The sequence below is a fragment of the Orycteropus afer genome, unplaced genomic scaffold (assembly GCF_000298275.1).
Source record: "Orycteropus afer afer isolate SDZICR_OR568_19922 unplaced genomic scaffold, OryAfe1.0 scaffold00088, whole genome shotgun sequence".
In the NCBI taxonomy this organism is placed as follows: Eukaryota; Metazoa; Chordata; class Mammalia; order Tubulidentata; family Orycteropodidae; genus Orycteropus; species Orycteropus afer.
The window spans coordinates 4442793-4463912 of NW_006921675.1; the positions used below are offsets into that span (position 1 = coordinate 4442793).

The 21120-nt window shown below is 37.8% G+C and overlaps 1 protein-coding gene across 1 annotated transcript in view; it reads left to right on the forward strand.

The window, feature by feature from the left end:
- GPHN (gephyrin) overlaps positions 1-21120 on the forward strand; it is a 795631-nt gene that overhangs the window by 582417 nt on the left and 192094 nt on the right. The window contains exons 11-12 of the mRNA XM_042781141.1: positions 5784-5846; positions 7760-7802. Coding sequence (XP_042637075.1) covers positions 5784-5846; positions 7760-7802 — 106 coding nt within the window. The remainder of the gene's footprint in view (positions 1-5783; positions 5847-7759; positions 7803-21120) is intronic.

Genomic DNA, 21120 nt, shown 5'->3' on the forward strand with positions numbered 1-21120 from the left:
CCTGTTCCATGGGAGAAAGAGATGACAGTCTGCTTCTGTTAAGATTGTTGTTGTTGTTATGTGACATCGAGTTGGACCCGACTCATAGCAACCCCTCCTTGGGTTTCCGAGGCAGTATCACACAGAAGTAGATTGTACTATCTTCCTTCCGAGGAATGGCTGGTGGCTTTGAACTGCCAGCCTTCTGGTTAGCACTCAAGTGCCTTAGGCACTAAGCTACCTTGGAAACCCTATGGGGCAGTTCTGCTCTGTCCTACAGGGTCACTATGAATTGGAATCACTCGACAGCAATGGCTTTGGAGTTTTAGGGGTTTTATTACATTTACAGTTGCTTTCACTTTCACATACATTATCCTACTTAATTTTCTCCATTTTTTTTATAAGGAAATAAAAAGTTTAAGATGTTTAATGTCATGTCCAAGGTCACACAGCTAGGAACAGAGGAAAAAGCAGTATCAGAAACCATACCAGTGCACTCCAAAAGTTCCCTTTATCATACTGGACATCCCAAAATTCTCTGAGTTCTTTAAGTGTTTAAGTGTTTTCATATCAGAAGTCTAATTAAACACAAATGTGTTGTCATTAGTCTCAGATGAGCCAAATACTTGTATCTTAGTGTATTAGGATAAAATGATAAGTGAATGGAGCTGTGGAAGGAATCTTTTCAAGAATAGTTCTCCATTTTTTGTCATTAAAAGTGAGAAGAGAAAGAAACAGAACTTAAAACAATGAAATTTAGTGTTGTTGGCTTACTATTGTTTAAATCAAACCTTTTCTTCTGTTTCTGGGTATACAAAAGAGGCAAGTAATCTGAGTAAATGTCTATGAGGTCCGTTTTGTCTTTTTAAGAATAAATGGTCCTTGAGAAGTTTGTTCTTCAGAGGCAGACTACTCTTAAATAAGTTTAGTAAGCCAGATAAATTAACGTCAGAAAGGACCAGGATGCGGCAGAAATCTCCATCATCTCTGTCATTCTAATGACCTCGTAAGACACCCTACTCTCTTAGAAAATAAGGAAGTTCTTAACCTGACCTGAAACCAGTAGTGTAGAACTTTTATTGGATTCCACATGTCACTATTTGATGAACTTTGGTTTTGAAGTAATATTAAGGAGCCCTGGTGGTGCAGTGGTTAAACACTCATCTGCTAACTAGTTTAAACCCACCAGCTGCTCCACAGGAGAAATATTTGATAGCTTGCTTCCATAAAGATTACAGCCTTGGAAACCCTATAGGGCAGTTCTACTCTGTCCTATAGGGTCACTATGAGTCAAAGCCAACTTGATGGCAATGAGTTTGGTTTCATTTTTTAAGTAATACTAATAGTACTGTATTTTCTAAATTCTTGAGACCATTCTGTAGGATATCCAGATACCTCTTTCCTATCACCCACATACTTTACATATGATATCTCTTAATAATATTAACAAGATCCAATTAAGTAAAAATCATTTTAAAGCTTATAAAACAGCTTTGCATGGTACAGGAATGATTATGGTCATGCTTAAAACATCAAAAATAAATTTTAGTGTCCTGAGATTGAAAAGAAAAATAATTACCACAAACTAAACAAGCATTCAGATTTTGCAAATATTTACTCTGTACAAGGTATTACATTTGACAGAGGGGGAAATATAAAGAGAATAAATGACTTTGCCTCCAAGAACTTACAATCTATTTGGTGACCCCAATCAGTAATTGGAATATGAGTAACTGTGATAACTATGATAACTAGTAACTAGGACAATGTTGGATTACCCAATAAACAAGGTAAGCACAGGGTTACTTGTACTTACTCACTAGTGTGTGGTGACAATTTCACCTTTTTTTTTTCACTACATCAAAGATTCTGCTTCTAGAGAGACTGGCATTTGTCTCTTTACCAACCCCACACCACCTTCCTACAGAAACAAAGCCTCTTTTCACATGTACAGTCCGTGACGGGAATTAGAGTACTCAGGTAAGCCCATGCTTACTTACTAATTTGCAGTGCATAGGTGCATAGGTTCACTGGTGAAACCCGTGTGAAATTGTCCACTACAGATTAGTAAATAAGCACAAATCCATGCTTACCTTGTTTATCGGGTAATCCTCCCTGAGCCAGAGCGTCTTTAAGGAGATCCCCGGATGATTCTTATGTATGTGTAAGATCTTGTTAAAACGTAGATTCTGATTCAGTGTATCTGGGTGGAAATGCAAATTCTCAGCAGGGGGTTGAATCAGTATGAACTGGTTGAAGCCTTGCTAGTGACTATGATTGGAGGTTCCCCTAAAATACTTAAAGGATGTAAGGAAACTGAAAAATAGATTATGGTGATGGTTGCACAGCCATATACATTCACTAAGACCCATCAAACTATGTACTTAAAATAAGGGAAATTTTGTGGTAGTAAATCATATCTTAATAATGCTATAAAAGAAAAGAGCTTAGAGAAAGAAGTTATTTCTGATGGAGGAATTGGAGAGTATTTTTTGCAGCTGGCACAATTCAAGCTAGCTCTTAAAGGACAGATAGTGTTTTAACCAGAAAACAACCACAGTAACTGTCCAGAAAAGGAAACAGCCTGTCTCATGTCTAGAAGCTCAAGAGTGCAGGACATAACTTAGAGGAGCTGGTCCAGACTTTTGCTCCGTGTCGTAGATTCTATGGCTTGCGTTCCTACCAGTGCATATGGCTGGCTAGATGGCTATAACATGTCTAAAAAGTTCTGGTCAGTACCATTTGAAAAACATATAACTATACATGGAATTTTTTTCCCTCTCTTTGGGTCAAAAACAAGAGCTTGCCCTGCTTCTTGGGATGAGGGAAAAACAATGAGGGTGTTAATCGTGGCTACATCATAGCTGGCAGTGGCTCCGCTGATCATAACAACTACTGATAATTTGTTTTGACTTTCATAGCTTAAAAATCACTGATATATGCATGATCTCTTTTGAGCCAACCCCACAGCAGTCTTTGCTTTTTCAATGAGAAAACATATTATGGGAGGGCCCAAAGCCTAAAATACTTAAGCCATGCTAAAGGGAAGGTCAGGGTAGTCTAGCCTGCTAAGAAAATGAGGGAGAGAACAATTACAGATCTGCTAACTAAATTGGGATAGCACACATGAATCAAAATTCATATCATAGAAAAGAGTAAAATAGATGAAGTTAACTATTGTTGTCAGTTATAGGTAAGCAAAATTGAAGATTTTTTAATGAGCTCATATGACCCTCTTCTTGACAATAACAATGCATGTTAAAATAGGTTTGCCAGTAGAGAAAAGTACATATGAAACTTATTAAGAGTTCTAAGTAGATAATTCCTTTTTGTTTATTTTTTAGAATGTAAAAAGATTAAAATTTAGATTGGGTCTTTCCACATCATTGCCATAGAAGTTCTCTGTTTACATAAGTAAACGGTATATAGAAGCTTAATTTCTTATTTAAAATGTAACTGCTGGCCAGCAAAATCATGACAGAAGTAGGAAGATAGGGCTTCTTAAGGTCCATCAAAGAGGATGACTTCTTTCATTCTTGACTGTGACCCTATTTGACCAACTACTTAGGTTTTTTCACTATCACCTATATTGTATAGATTTATTCCATGCATTTACAAGGAAAAAGAATACAGCATAGCCTGATAGCAGCAAAATAGAGGCAACTTTTGTGAAACCTGAGTTGTGTTAACCTGTAATCAAATGTAATCACCATTTTAATATTTATATATCCTTATATTGTTACGACCTATTCCTAACATGGGTTTTGTTTTATTTGTTTCTCTCCTCCCTCACTTCTGTGAAATGCAGAAGGGAAAGGATGTTTGTTATTTGCACATTTGTACCCTACTAACTGGTGTTACACATCTGGCTTCCACTGGAGAGCCCCTGACATCGCAGGGAACGGTGATCAAAATTCCACACACTAGCTTCAAGCTGGGGGCTCGTAGCTACTGCAGCATTGAAAGGGGGTCTTTATCTGGCTTCTTTGAAATAAGCATGGTGATGGGATGGTTTAAGGGAAGAACACCTCTCAAATCACGACCACTGCTGCGCTTTTGTGTGTCCTGCTTTCTTCATTACAGCTTGGCACTACATTCTTTCCTTGTATCTTAGTGAGCTTGTGTGAGTACGAGTGTGGGGGAGTCAGTGATGGTTGACATTATGCATGCATCTTTCAATGTGAGATTGATGTGCCTTCCCTTATGTGCCACAAATTATCATCACAGATTAAATCTGTTCCTGAGAGACTGAGCCACCTTCTTATTGGTGTGAGATTCGTATGTTGTGATGTGTACACTACCACTTGTTCTTCATGTTGCATTAAACATAAGTTGAAATGTTCTCCCATGAGAGTTAGCTTTTCATGTTGGGCTGAAAAAGTCTTCATATCTGTGTAGCAATTCATGTTATTATAACCTATGGCTTTCAATTGTACCTCCCATAATGAAGAGCTGACTTTAAACACTGTGCTATTCTTGTTATGACCTAAGCATAAGGTAAGTCATTTCTCTAACTGTATCTAAAGATTGTGGTTGTTTGTTAAAAATTATCTCAGCGTTTTTTAAGGCATTTTCACTTTTTTTCCTTACCATTTAATACATGCTCTCCCTCCTTTCATTTTTCTGTTTCATGTCTTAAGATTTCTTAGGGATAATGTGATCTGCAGCAAGAATTTTATCACACATGTAAACACATGTTGAAATGAATTATTTGATGTCTCAAAAGCAGTCTTGATAAGTAAATGAATACCTAAGTTTTCAGTAAGTCTCTTGTGTTTTTCATTTCCTCCATTGATTTTATACTGTTTCTACACATTATTTTAGTTTTGGTTTGAGTGGAAAGAGTAATTACTTGTCAGCATCATAAAGTCAGATGTTAATTGCAGTAAAGTAATCAGATCTAATAGAATAAAGCAGTAGCTAATCTGACACTATACCTTTCATCAATCCCTGACAAATTTGATACTAAGTGAAAAATCTCAGTTTTATTTTGTTTTTTAGACTTTCCTTTTTTCCCATTAAGTAGAGAAAAGAGACAGCCAACTATAAAACTAGAGACAGACCTGTGTTACCTTCTTTGTAGTCCATATGCTTGCAAACAAGAGTAATAGTTGTTTACAACTTCATTCTTTCAAGTAAATACCACTACATTGTGACAGGAGGTATGGTAAAAATCTTCATACTGGGATTTTGTGAAATGAAGTAAATATTTAAAAGATGACTGATTTCATGGTGCAATAGAGAGTCATTTGCTATGTCCATAAATATTAAAAAAGTTAAAAAGTTGGTTTTTTTATTGCTTTTTCTGTATTCAGGATCACTAAAGTAAATAAATTCTCAGTCATTGATTATGAAAGTCGGTTTGTCCCCAATCTGGTTCAAATAGCCAATGTAAAGTAAATAGAAGACCATTGGTTATGTTGTGAACCTTGTTGAATACTCAGATTTAGAGGACTGAATTGTTCTCATCCTCCAGATTTCTCCTCCAAAGCTATTGGACATACATAGTTCTAAACTGTGGTGCCATAAAGCAACACTTGAGTTTCTTTATTAAATTCAACTGATTTTTTTCGTAAAATTTTTAAAACCATGTAGGAAGAGGAAAGGGTGTTTTGTTATTTAGTTTGGTTTGGTTGTTTGGTTTGGTTTGGTTTGGTATTGTTTTTTTAAATCCAGCTACTTCTTCACCACCATTTCCACTTAGACATCATTTAAATCTGTTGAAACATTTTATGAGACAATTTGAACTACTCATCTGAACTGCTCTGTTCATTGTAAATCTCTTGTTTCTATCCATACACTAGCTCCACTCTAAATTGGAAGGGCTTAAAGATGAACTCTGGAGGAATAGAGGCTACGACTTAAGAGTAACTATTACTGATCAAAGGAGCTGCTTTCCATTCGCAAACATTGCTTTGCGCTATGGACTTGGGCTCATTCTGTTTCCACATCTTGTTGAAGACTTTCTTGACTTCCATTTGACTTCTTTGAACTCTGTTTTTTGTCTTTCAACATTTTCCCCTTTCTTTTCCTATTCTTTCCCAGATTTTTCTCTCACTCTTGTAGCTTTCTCTTATGTTCTTGAATCACTTTCTAAAAACACAGTTTCTCTATTAAGCTTATAGATAAGTGTTTGTTTCTTTGCTCTCTAAAGGTCATACTGGTATAGTTACCCTCATTTTCATTCCATGGTATGCCAACTTGCTTCTTTATTTTGCAGCAAGTTCATTAGTCATTCTTACCCTTTTGGTATGAACTTTCAATAAGATATAGCAGAATATTCTCCATTTACATACTGTCACCCCCATAGACTTATACTTTCTTTTCTAGATTCACTCCCACACACCTCTCTCTCTTCTTTTCCTCACTGTCATGTCTTCCTTCTTGTATTATTTTCTTTAAGCAATCATTAATTTCTTTCCCATTTGGTCCAGAATTGTCCTTAAGTAAGACTTCTGAGTAGAAGAATATAAGAATATTATCTTCTCCATTGTAGCTTTTCCATTCTAGTATATTTTAAATAATTAAACAATCTGGGCCAAAAGAGAATAAATATTTCAAATTATGTTGTCTCTCTCTCTCTCTCTCTCTTTTTTGTATGTGTGTGTTTATTTTTTCCCTTGTGTGTATGTTTGTGATTTATTTTATTGTTGTTGTTGTTTCTTTAAACATTAACAAGTGTTTTTTTCAGGGAAGGACAACCATAACCCACCCTAAGTTGCAACATTCCTTTCATAAGTTGTTTCATTACAATAAATAGATTGTGTTAAGCTGTAGAAATTAATTTGTTGTGTATATATTCATTTGGGGCAAGCTGCTGCAGAGTGGGAAGAAGAGGTATGGACCTTAAAAACAGTTTACTCTGAAATTAACGGCAGTGTTAATGCCATCCACCATGACCCTTGAATTCAAGAGTTTTGCAACTTTTAAAAGAATGTTCCTCTTTGGCCTAAAATATGTTAATCAAACTTAAGGATTTCTGATTGATAAACTATGTCCAAGAACAGGTAAATAATTTAGTTCTGTTTCATTGATTTCTAACAAGAGCATCTTTTACAACTAATATTATAATTATAATCAATAAATAACAAAGGTTATTAAAATCAAAGGAGCTCTGGTAGCGTAGTGCCTAAGGCACTTGACTGCTAACCAGAAGGCTGGCGGTTCAAACCCACCAGCCACTCCTCGGAAGGAAGATGGGGCAATCTACTTCCGTAGTGATACTGCCTCGGAAACCCAAGGACAACATTAAAATCAAATGTAAAAATTGTATATAAAATGATTTCTGTATTTTTCCTCTCAATATATCTATATATACTAAAAATGACTATCATAGAATATTTGATTACAACTTTATTATTTGGATTGCTTTACTTTATTACTTGAATCAAGAGATATGCTAAATGATTTAAAATTAATGATCTATATTCATAACTGAATCTATGGCAAATTGAAATACTTTACAGATGTTAATTTCAAATACACATTTAAAAAACTGCCTTTGGTTTAATCTCTGTGCAACATTGTACCATGTTGTCCCCGGTTTGATTTTTTTGTTTGTTTGTTTGTTTTTGAAATTCAATTGGCTGTTTCTTTAAAGTAGAGAAGAGATAAATTAAAAATACAAGGAACAAATGCAAAATACTTTGACTAACATATATTGATAGCTGAGATATATAAAGCCTCTGCTTCTAGACCTCAGGAGCTTGCCCATTAAATTAGCGTACATGGCTATTCATGTTGTAAGCCCTAAATTACTGAGTTTATGCTCTCTCTGCAGGTCCAGTCCAGGTGCAGCAGTAAGGAGAACATTCTCAGAGCCAGTAAGTATTCCATAATTGCAGGTGGGCTACTGAAGAGGAGCAGTGGGCAAAGTTTATATCAAGAATAAAATATTAGTGCTTTCACCTAAAAATATTGGTTAATGTCAGTATATTGATGAATATTTCCCTTATTCCATTCATTTTGCAGGATGAAAGCAGAACTTTGATAGTACTCTTTGTAGTCTACTCATGAGCTCCTCTGTGACTCTGAGACAAAAACTCCCCTTGAATTGCCCCACTGCCAAAAAGTTATTTGAAAACAGACTAACTGAAAATAATAATAATATGAATTCATTAAAAGAGTCTAACTTAAAAAGTGGGAGAACATGTGACTCCTAAGAGGTACATAATCATCCTTTGACTATGAATTCCTAAATGATCTAAATACTTAAAAGATCTAAAGCAGGCAGCATTGTTTAGAATACAGTGCCAAGAACCAGGGATGAAGAATCCTTAATTTTATTTTTTGGCTTGATAACATTAACTTGGAAGTCATTATTATTTATTTTTCTATTTAAAAAAAAAAAAAGGAACTATAAATAGCTTTTCCTCACCTGTATCCTTGAAATGATGTGACAGTGAAAGTTATACCTTATGACTTTAGGATCCTAAGAGAAAAATGCTGTAAAAATGCTAATTATTTTATTGTCGTTCTCTGTCACTTACTAGCTTGCAGTCATCATTGCGTCTTCTTCCTGATAATTATGAGAAGCAGCAGCACAGGTGGACCCTACTGAAATGGGTCTACTGGGTATCCACCAAACTGGAAATTTTAATAAATGAGATCATTTATATTCCAGTAGAATATCTGTATTAGTAAGCAATCCAAAAAGTAATTGGAGAACTTCAGAGAGAAGTTCACGTTTTTTGTTTTCTTCAGTGGAAAATTTCCCCATTACTGTGTTCCAAATCTGTTACCTTATCAGGAAACCCTTGAGTTGATAGGCAAGCAAACTGCAATTATTTGCCTAACATGTTTATCTTAGAATTATTTTAAAATAGGCACAAGCAGCCATATTTGACAGGTGAGTCTGAGGGCAGCTCCTCAGTAATAGGAGATGTAAAGTCTTATTATCCCTCACTAAAATCTAAGGTTGAGAAACTTAAGGGTCAGGGGGATGACGATTGAGTGTTCACTAAAATAAAACAATAGATAAAATGAACAAAAGATAAATAAAATCAATGTGTTTTATGATAGCTGCTATATAATTAATTTCCCTATATTTTTGATCCTGAGATGATGGTGGGTCACTGATAATGACTATAGTGATTAGAGCCAAAAATAATTAGTTGTTGAGAACAGATTTCTTGAACCTTCTTTCGTATCCATCATGAATCTTTGTGTTTAAAGCAGTTTCATTTGTTATGCTCTTACTGGCTTGTTGGCTATTAATCACTTTGAAGGGCCATGATTGCTAAGGTTTTTCAGATCATGTTTTCTTATGATGAGATATGTAGATAGCCCATCCAAGAGCACTGATGGCACAGTGGTTAAGAATGCTTAGCTCCTAACCAACGGATCACCTGTTTGAACCCATCAGCCACTCCACAGGAGAAAGATAAGCAAGCGCTTATAAAAATTATAGCCTTAGAAACACTGTGGGGCAGTTCTCCTCTGTCCTATAGCATTGCTGTGGGTCAGAGTCAACTTGATGGTAACAGGTTTTAACGAGTTAGGAAGCCCATCCATCCTTCTAGCCTCATAGTTCAGTAACTTCTATAAATTCAGCATCTTTCCTTTTAACATCACATTAGTGACGCATATTCATGCCATGTGCATACCCAGGACACTTTCATCACCATGAGCTCTTCTACCTCTGAAGTTCTTAACTCCAAAATTTAGACTACTTATCTCTCTCCCCCACCCCCAGTCATGCACTACCATACTGCAGTTATATGGAATCTGTTTACAATTCCCCATTCATTCCATCAGTGCTGTATACTGCCTATGTTCTTTTGGACCCTTTTCCCTCCCGCATAAAATATCCATCTCCTTCTTTTTTGTGGGAAACTCTTACTTACCCTCCAAGACTCAGTCCACGTGTGATTTCCTCTGTGAAACCTTCTTTGGACCCCCCCCCCCAGTCAAGGTAACTAATCATAGATATGATATGTGCCATTGCTATTCCTTTTACTTTAATAATTTTTTTAATTTATTCACTGAATTCACTATCCTCAAGGAAAGCATTACTAGAATGTAGCCAACATAAAGAAAGCTATAATGAACTTATTTTTTAGCTTATTTTAAAATGTGTCAAAACAGAAGATCAATGGATCCTAGAAAAAGAAGAGTTGGAATTAATAGAACTTAGCTAGATTTGAGGGAGCTCTGGTAGCATAGTGGCTAAGACACTTGCCTGCTAACCAGACGGCTGGCGGTTCAAACCCACCAGCCACTCCTCGGAAGGAAGGTTGGGCAGTCCTACTTCTGTAGTGATACTGCCTCGGAAACCCAAGGAGGGGTCGCTATGAGTCGGGGCCGACTCGATGGCACATAACAACAACAACGACAACAAGCTAGATTTGTCCAGGGAAGAGGTAAATCTTGTTGAATGCTGGCTCCTCAAAAATATCATCACAACAACCATTGATGACAAAGCTGAGTTTATTGTTGATGTGTTAAGGGAGAATTCTGCCGCAACAAAGTCTTGATCTCATTGTCAGAGCCCAGAAAGGAAAGGGCGAAGTGGGGATACTTATGAGATTTTGAAGTTTGGTATAAAGTAAGTCTTTTAGTGTGGAGGCTTGGTTAAAATTGGATAAGGATCATAAGAAACTTGTTTAGGATTGATGCATACAACAAGGTAAGGAGTTCCAAGAGTGATGGTGTATGTAAACCATCTTTCAATACTGTCTATTTAAGAGTTGATGGCTCTCCTAGAAGTTCCTGGAATGAGCAACAAAGCTATTTGGAACTTCCCTTTTCATGAAAGGTGTTCCTGGAACACAAAGGTTATGTTAACAAAGACATTGGAAAAGTAGTATTAATGCTAATGAACACAGGAAGCAATATCAGGTTCCAGGCCTCCCCTTATGGTTACTCCTCAACCTTAGTCAAAAGATAGACTGTTCTGTCTACAGAGTGTGATCAGTCCAGACCTTCACCCTGATTTGAGGTATCATAATCATGTATCAAGTATCTGTGGGAGATTGTTTTGCCCTCCATAAAGGTCAGTTTTTCCTGTTCTTTTTCTTGGATAATCATTTATTGAACCATTGGGTAGGACAGCTGTTGCACAGCAGCACTTAGGACTGTAGCACACACACATCTGAACCCTGCTACACAAGTGTGAAGAGAAGGATTGTGATCAGAGTTTGTAATTCTTCTATCAGCCAGGAGCCAAAAAGGTCCATATTAAGCCAAAGTAAAGATTCCACCCCCAATCTGAGGAGAACTACAGAACTAGATTATTAACCAAATTACCCAATTTTTTTATGATTTCTTTATTTGCTTCGTGGATCTTTTTAGTAATGTCAGAGATCCCAGAGAGGTCTACAGAGATGTAAGAGTGACATGCTTACACTAAAAGAGCACATGTTGTTCCACTTAGAAAGATAAGTACACAAATTTGGATGATAGTATAAATATATATAAGCCACAGTCCAACCTGGAAGGGGCATAGATTTAGGTTTAGACTGAGACAAACATGAGAGTTTAGGGATAGTCAGCCCAAAGTGTTGTTTGTCCATTTCATGACTTGGTTTTTCCAATCTAGTGGTTGGACTAATTACAAACTGACATATTTGCAGTACCCAAAGGACGGGAAGGTTGGAAGAGGAACTCTCTCTGATAGCCAGACTCTAACTAACAAAATACAGACAAGGAGCATTCTCACAGGTTGATGACTGATCTTGGCAAAATTTATCAAAAAGACACCAGTCTGAGAAGAAACCTAGTCCCCTCAGTTCCTGGAGCCACCTTTTGGAACAGACTCATTGGAGCCTATGCCAATCTTTTTCCCTAAAAACTTTGCTCTCTTATAAAGGATCTGAAAAATAAATAAATAAAAGACAAGGCTAGGCAAAGACAAATATTAGTATATCAGTAATAAGAATGATGCTCACTAAAAGTAAAAGCTTTTTTGCACTTAATCATATAATCGAAGTAGAGCTAAAAAGAGGTCCTTATGGTAGCATAATGGCTAAAGCACTTGACTGCTAACCAGAAGGCTGGTGGTTCAAACCCACCAGCCACTCCTCGGAAGGAAGGTTGGGCAATCCTACTTCCGTAGTGATACTGCCTCGGAAACCCAAGGAGGGGTCGCTATGAGTCAGGGCCGACTCGACGGCACATAACAACAACAACAACAATGCCTATGCAACAAAATAAAGTTAGCATTTGGGGAGCTGAAAGAAAAGAAATAAGAGTCCAATACAATGCAAATGCAAAAGTTGTATATCTCACCATAGCAGTGAGATACACAAAGAAGCAGGTGGTTCAAGAGGCCTCAGAGGAGCTTGCTGTTCACGTTGAGCTATGTTGAGAAGGAGATCTGTCTGGACTAGATCTCTGTTGGGCTTCTGAGACTGCTGAGTGCTGGATGCCCACAAATAAGAGGCAACCACAATAAGAGAAACCACTACTGCAACAGAGTCTGAGGAATATTTCAGTATGTATTGGGGTTTGGGGAGAGACTTAGGATATTTCTAAAATTTTGAAGTCATGTTTGAGTATTTCAATGTGGCAGCTTGATAAGAATTGAGTAAAAAGCATGATTTTAGGACTGGGGTACATAGCAAGGCCAAGTTTTTTGTTTAGTTTTGGTGGTATATTCTTTCGGCCATTCCATTCTACAGATTAAAATTTGCACTTAAACAAAATTAATTAACACCTGAGAGAGTTTTGGTTGAGCAAAGGAGCCAGTGCTAACTCCAAGAAATCCTTCTGGGATCCCCAGGAATAAAGACAACATTTTAAATTTTATGTTTAAACTTATTGATTTTTGGTGTGAGAAGTAGCTCATTTAGCTACAGTCTCCACCGCTCATCTATAAGTTGGTTGTACTGTGGTGACTTGCAGGTTACTGTGATGCTGGAAGCTATGCACCAGTATTTCAAATACCAGCAGCATCAGCCAAGGTAAATAGGTTTCAGTGGAGATGCCAGACTAAGGCAGACAGGGAAGAAGGACCTGGTGATCTGCTTTTGAAAATAATGGCCAGTGTAAACCTTATGAATAGCAGTGGAACACTATCTGCTATAGTGCCAGACGATGAGCCCCTCAGACTGGAAGGCATTCAAAATAAGAATAGAGAAGAGTAGAGTCAACCTTGATGTAGTAGAGTAAAGTTTTCAGGAACTTCTGGTATGACACGACTCAAAATGAGAAAAAACAGCTGAAAACATCCATTAGTAAATGGAACAGAGAATGTACAAAATATGAATCTAGAAGAATTAGAAGATGTCAAAAATGAAGTGGAACACATAAAAATCGATATCCTAGGCATTGGTGAGCTGAAATGGTTGGCATTAGCCACTTTGAACTGGACGATCATATGGTCTACTGTGCCAGGAATGACAATTTGAAGAGGAATGGCATCACAGTCATTGTCAAAAAGAACATTTCAAGACCTATCCTGAAGTACAGTGCTGTCAGTGATAGGATAATATCCATATGCCTACAAGGAAGACCAGTTAATATGACCATCATTCATATTAACACACCAACCACTAATGACAAAGATGAAGAAATTAAAGATTTTTACCAACTTGCTCTCTGAAATTGATCAGACATACAATCAAGATGCATTGATAATTACTGGTGATTGGAATGTAAAAGTTGGTGTTTGGGTTACCTCCTACCACTCTGGGGAGCTCTGGTAGCATAGTGTCTGAGGCACTTGACTGCTAACCAGAAGGCTGGTGGTTCAAACCCACCAGCCACTGCTCAGGAGGAAGATTGGGCAATATACTTACATAGTGATTCCGCCTTGGAAACCCAAGGAATGGTCGCTATGAGTTGGGTCTGACTCGACGGCACATAACAACAACAGTGCCACTCTGACAAGAATATACCACAAATGGGATGAGCTTAACAAACAGGAGTTTATTCTCTTATAATTTGGAGGCTTTACATCTGAGTTCAAAGTACCAGGCTCTTAATGGCTGAGTGAAAGCCCCTCAACCTTGGGCTTCAGCTCTGCCTCCTGCTCCCAGACCACTGAAGCTGGAGGCTTTCTTCACTCAGACAGCTGCTGGCTGCTGAGGCTGACAAGCCCAAGGTTGACAAGTAAAAAGGCACAGTCCCAATGTTACCAAACAACACAGCAAGCCACTAATTTCAAGGCCAGATGAAGTCCCAAGATCAGTAGGGCATGATAGACTGTTGAACAACCACTTGGCTACATGCAGGGTTCAAGCATGCCAAAGGCTAGAGACCATTCCCAAGACTTCTCCTTATATACAGGAAGCAGACCACATCCCTAAGACAGCTACTCAGCTGCTCACAGTAGATTCCACCATGGAGTTGATTACCAGTCTCATTACTGGAATACTGCCTCCAGCTGCCCAGCCACTCAACCAGGCCCAACCAAGTTGACACACACACTTAACTACCACAGTTGGAAACAAAGAACAGTCAATAGTTGGAAAATACGACATTGGTGATAACAATGACACTGGAGGTCACATGATAAAATTTTCCAAGATAAATGACTCAGTCATTGCAAATACCTTTTTTCAACATCATGAACAGCAATCATGCACTTAGATCTCACTGAATATCAAATCGACTACATCTATGAAAAAGATGATGGAGAAGCTAAATACCATCATTCAGAACAAGCCCAGAAGCTAACTGTGGATCATCAAGTGCTCATAAGCAAGTTCAAGTTGAAGCTGAAGAAAATTAAAACAAGTCTACAAGAGCTAAAATACAACCTTGAGTTTAGTGACCACCTCAAGACTAACTAGATTTGACATGCTGAACACTAATAACTGAAGACTAGACAAGTTGTGGGAGGACATCATATGTGAAGAAAGCAAAAGTTCATTAAAAAGCCTGGAAATAAAGAAAGAAAAGACCAAAAGGATGTCAGAAGAGACTCTGAAACCTGCTTTTGAATGTAGAATAGCTAAAACGAATGGGAGAAATGATGAAGTAAAAGTGCTAAGCAGAAGATTTCAAAGAGTGATTCAGGAGGACAAATTAAAGTATTATAATGAAATGTGCAATGACCTGGAATCAGACAACCAAAAGGGAAGCGTACCCTTAGCATTTCTAAAGCTGAAAGAACTGAAGAAAATATTCAGTTCTCAAGTTTGAAGGAATTTATGGGCACGATACTGAATGACACAGGAAGCTTCAAAAGAAGATGCAAGGGATACACAGAGTCACTGTGATAAAAAGAATCGTTCAATACAATTTCAGAAGCTGGTATGTGATCAAGAACTGGTGGTATTGAAGGAAGAAGTCTAAGCTACACTCATGGCATTGGTGAACTGACAGAACAATAGTTGAGATATTTCAACAAATGGATGAAATACTGGAAGTGCTCACTCATCTATGCCAAGAAATTTGGAAGACAGCAGTCTGGCTGACCAACCGGAAGATATTGTGCCCATTCCAAAGAGAGGTAACCCAACGGGATGCCGATATTATTTAACAGTATCATTAATGTCACATGCAACTAAACTTTTGCTGAAGATAATTCAAAAATAATTGCAGCAGTATATCAATAGGGAACTGACAGATTCAAGCCAGATTCAGAAGAGGACATGGAATGTGGGATGTCATTGCTGATGTCAGATGCATCTTGGCTGAAAGCAGAGAATACCAAAAGGATGTTTACCTGTGTTTTATTGATTATGCAAAGGTATTCAACTATGTAAATAGTAACAAATTACTGATAACATTCCACAGAATGAGAATTCCACGACTTAATTTTGCTCACATGCAACCTATATATATAGACCAAGAAGCAGTCATTCAAATAGAGCAGGGGGATACTGTTGGTTTAAATTCAGAAAAGATATGTGTCAAGTCACTAGACTTATTCAATCTGTATGTTTAGCATATGATCCAAGAAGCTGGACTGTATGAAGAACACAGCATCAAGATTAGAGGAAGACTAATTAACAACCTGTGATATGCAGATGGCACAACCTTTCTTGCCAAAAGTGAAGAGGACTTGAAGCACTTAATAATAAAGTTCAAAGACTACAGCCTTTAGTATGGATTACAGCTTAACATAAAGAAAAAAATCTTCACAACTGAACCAATAAGAAACATCATGATAAACGGAGAAAAGATTGAACTTATCAAGGGTTTTATTTTACTTGGATCCAAAATCAATGCCCATGGATGCAGCAGTCAGGAAATCAAGTGACATATTGCATTGGGCAAATCTGCTGCAAATGATCTCTTTAAAATGTTAAGAGGCAAAATTGTCAATGTACCTGACCCAAGCCGCGGTATTTTCAGTCACTGGTAGCGTAATGCCTAAGGCACTTGACTGCTAACCAGAAGGATGGAGGTTCAAACCCACCAGCCACTCCTCAGAAGGAAGATGGGAGAATCTATTTCCATAGTGATACTGCCTCGGAAACCCAAGGAGGGGTCGCTATGAGTGGGGTCCGACTCAACGGCACGTAACAACAACAACATATGCATGTAAAAGCTGGACAACGAATAAGGAAAATTGACTGATGCATTTGTTTCATGGTGTTTGTGAAGAATATTGAGTATACTGTGGACTGCCAGAAGAATGAACAAATCTGTCTTGGAAGAAGTTTAGCCAGAATGGTTCTTGGAAACAAGGACGGCAACACATTGTCTCAGGTACTTTAGACACGTTATCAGGACCAGTCCCTGGAGGAGGCCATCACACTTGGCAAAGTAAAGGGTCAGGAAAAGGAGGAAGACCTTTAATGAGATAGATTGACACAGGCTACAACAATGAGCTCAGGAATGACAATGACTGTGAAGATGGCACAAGACCAGTGGTATTTCTTTCTGTTGTACATAGGACTGCCATGAGTCGGAACTGACTCAACACTGGCTAATAATAGCAGCATACATGTATTTGTTTGAATACTTGTTTTTAATTATTTTGGGTGTATACTTAGGGGTAGAATTGCTGAGTAGTATGGTGATTCTCTGTTTACCTTTTTGAGGAACCACCAAACTGTTTTCCACAGAAATGGAACCATTTCCATAGAAACTGAACCATAGAGTTGCTTTGGTGGCATAGTGTTAAAACAGTGGGCTGCTAACCAAAATGTTGGATGTTCAAACCCACTAGCTGTTTGGTGAGTGAAAGATGAGGCAGTTTGCTTCTGTAAAGATTTACAGCTTTCAAAACCATATAGGGCAGTTCTACTCTGTCCTAAAAAGTCCCTGTGAGTTGGAATCAACTGGAAGGCAGTGAGAGCAATATACTGGGGTTCCCATTCCCATTTCATTATTATTTTAGCTAACCTGATGGTGGCATAGTAGTTAAAGCATTTGGCTGCCAACCAAAAAGATAAGCAGTTCAAACCCACCAGCCATTCTGTGAGAGAAAGATGAGGCAGTCTGCTTCCATAAAGATTTACAGCCTTAAAAACCCTATAGGGCAGTTCTACTCCATCCTATAGGATCACTATGAGTTGGAATCGACCCAATGGCATTGGATTTGAGTTTGGTTTTGGTTTTAGTAGATAGAAGTAGTATTTCATTTTGGTTTTGATTTGCATTTCTCCAGTGACAGGAGCTCTGGTGATGTAGTGGATAAAGAAAGCACTTGACTGCTAACCAGAAGGTCAGCAATTCAAACCCACCAGCCGCTCCACAGTGGGAAGATGGGGCAATCTACTTTCATAAAGATTTATAGCCTCAGAAACCCAATGGGGGTCGCTATGATTTGGAAATGACTCAATGGCAGTGAGTTTGACTTTAGTGACAAATGCCACCACTTATCTGAAGTTTGTTCTGTGGTGACTTGGATGTTGCTGTGAGGCTGGAGGTTATGCCACCAGTATGTTAAATACCAGCAGGGTCACCCATGTTGGGCATGTTTCAGCAGAGCTTCCAGAATAATACAGACTGGGAAAAAGGAAGAAGCCATCCACTTCTCAAAAAATTGGTGAATGAAAACCTTATGAACAGCAGTGAAACACCGTCTATTACTGGAAAAATTTATGAATAGCACTGAAACATTTTCTGATACAGTGCTGGAAGATGAGCCCCTCAGGTTGGAATGTGGAGTGTATGAAGTATAAATCTAGGAAAAATGAAAGTTGTCCAAAATGAAATGGAACACATAAAGATCAATATCCTAGGCATTAGTGAGCTGAAATGGACTGGTATTGGCCATCTTTTATCAGACAATCATGTAATCTACTGTGCTGGGAATGACAAATTGAAGAGGCATGGTGTTGCATTCATCGTCACAAAGAATGTTTCAGGATCTGTCTTAAAATACAGTGCTGTTGGTGATAGGATAATACCCGTACACCTACAAGGAAGGCCAGTTAATATGACTATTATTCAATTTTACAAACCAACCACCAAAACAAAAGATGAAAATATTGAAGATTTTTACTAACTTCTGTAGTCTGAAATTCACAAAACATATAATCAAGATGTATTGATTGTTACTAGTGATTGAAATGCAAGATTTGGAAACAAAGAAGAATCATAGATGGGAAATATGACCATGGTGATAGAAATTACACAGATCACATGATAGAATTTTGCAAGACCAACTACTTATTCATTGCAAACACCTTTTTTCAACAACATAAACAGTAGCTGTACACGTGGACCTCACCAGATGGAATACACAGGAGTCAGATTGATTACATCTGTGGAAAGAGATAATGGAGAAGCTCAATATAATTAGTCAAAACAAGTCCAGGAGCTGATTGTGCAACAGACCATCAACTACTCACATGCTAGTTCAAGTTGAAAATGAAGACAATTAAAGCAAATCCACCGGAGCCAAAATATAACCTTGACTATATCCCATCTGAATTTAGAGATCTCCTGAAGAATAGATTTGATGCATTGAGCACCAATGACTAAAAACCAGATAAGTTGTGGGATGACCTCAAGAACATCATACATGAAGAAAGCAAAAAGTCATTATAAAGACAGGAAAGAACGAAAGGACCAAAATGGATGTCGGAAGAGACTTTGAAACTTGCCCTTGAATGGAGAGTAGCAAAAACAATGAAAGAAATAACAAGATAAAAGAGCTGAACAGAAGATTTCAAAGGGCAACTCGAGAAGACAAAGCAAAGTATTATAATGAAATGTTTAAAGATCTGGAGTTACAAAACCAAAAGAGAGGAACATACTCTGCATTTCTCAAGATGTAAGAACTAAAGAAAAAGTAAAGCATCAAGTTGTGTTGTTGAAGACTTCTGTGGACAAAATAATTGAATGATACAGGAAGCCTCAAAAGAAGATGAAAGGAATACACACAGTCACTTTACCAAAAAAAAAATGATTGATGTTCAGCCATTTCAGGTGGTAGTATTTGATCAAGAACCAATGGTACTGAAAAAAGAAGTCCAAGCTGCACTGAAGGAATTGGCAAAAAACAAAGCTCCAGGAATTGACAGAATACCCATTAAGATGTTTCAACAAATGGATGCCACACTGGAGGGCACTTAGTCATTTATGCCAAGAAATTTGGAAGACAGCTACCTGGCCAACTGACTGGAAGAGATCCATATTTGTGCCCATTCCAAAGGTGATCCAACAGAATGTGTAAATTATCAAACAATATCATTAATATCACATGCAAGTAAAATTTTGCTGAAGATAAATTCAAAAATGGTTTCAGCAATATATTGACAGAGAACTTCCAGAGGTGCAGGCTGGATTCAGAAGAGGACATGGAACAAGGGATATCATTGCTGATGTCAGATGAATCTTGACTAAAAGCAAAGAATACCAGAAGGATGGTTATTTTGTGTGTTTTTGCATGCAAAGGCATTTGACTCTGTGAATCATAACAGATTAAGAATGGGAATTCTAGAACACTTAATTGTGCTCATGAAGAAACTATACATAGACCAAGAGGCTGTCATTCTGACAGAACAAGGGGATACTGTGTAGTTTAAATCAGGGTTGTATCCTTTCACTCTACTTATTCAATATGCATGCTGAGCAGATAGTCCAAGCTAGACTATATGAATAAGACCATGGCATCAGGGTTAGAGGAAGACTCATTAATGATATGCAGAGAACATAACCTTGCTTGCTGAAAATGAAGAAGATTTGAAGCACTTACTGAAGAAGATCAACGACTACGGTCTTCAGGATGGATTACTTGTCAATATAAGAAAACAAAAATCATTTACACCAGATAGGTGCACTCCTTTGAACAATCAGCCATTGGAGATCAGAAGGGCAGTATTTGCACAAGGAGATAGCTCAGAGGGCAGGAATGTATAGGAAAGAAAGACACAGGGAAAAGAAAACCACAGGGAAGACCTGGGAGGAGAGCTGTTACATTATGGGGATTGCAATTAATGTCATGAAACAAAATATGTATGAACTGCTGTGTGGAAAACGAAGTTGCTCTGTAAACTTTCACCCAAATCACAATTTAAAAAAAAAAAAAAACATCTTCACAACTAGACCAATAAGCAACAACATGGTAAATGGATTGAAGTTGTCAGGGATTTAATTTTACTTGGATCCACTATCAACACCAAGGGAAGCAGCAGTCAAGGAATCAGATGTCCTATTGAACTGGGCAAATCTGCTGCAAAAGACCTCTGTAAAGTGTTAAGGAGCAAAGACGTCACTTTGCAAATTAAGGTGCACCTAACCCAAGCCATGGTATTTTCATTTGCCTCATGTGCATGTGAAAGTTGGACAATGAATAAGGAAGAACAAAGAAGAGTTGATGCCTTTGAATTATGTTGTTGGCAAAAACTATTGAAAATACTGTGCCAGAAGAACCAACAAATCTCTCCTGGAACAAGTGCAGCCAGAATGCTCCTTGGAAGCAAGAATGGCCAGAATTTGTCTCACCTACTTTGGTCATGTTGTCAGAAGGGACCATTTTCTGGAGAAGGATGTCATGATCTGTAAAGTAGAGGGTCAGTGAAAAGGGGGAAGGCCCTCTACACCATGGATTGGTATAGTGGCTGCAACAATAGGATCAAGTACAGCAAGGATTGTGAGGATGGCGCACAACTGAGCAGTGTTTTGGTTTCTTCTACCATAGGGTCACTATGAGTCAGTCAACTCTGTGGCACCTGACAAATGATGTTAAGCATCATCTCATATACTTGTCTGGCCATTTGTGTATCTTCTTTAGAGAGATTGTATTCAAGTCCTTTGCCCAGGTTTTAGTCAACTCTTTTTTTTTTTTTTTTT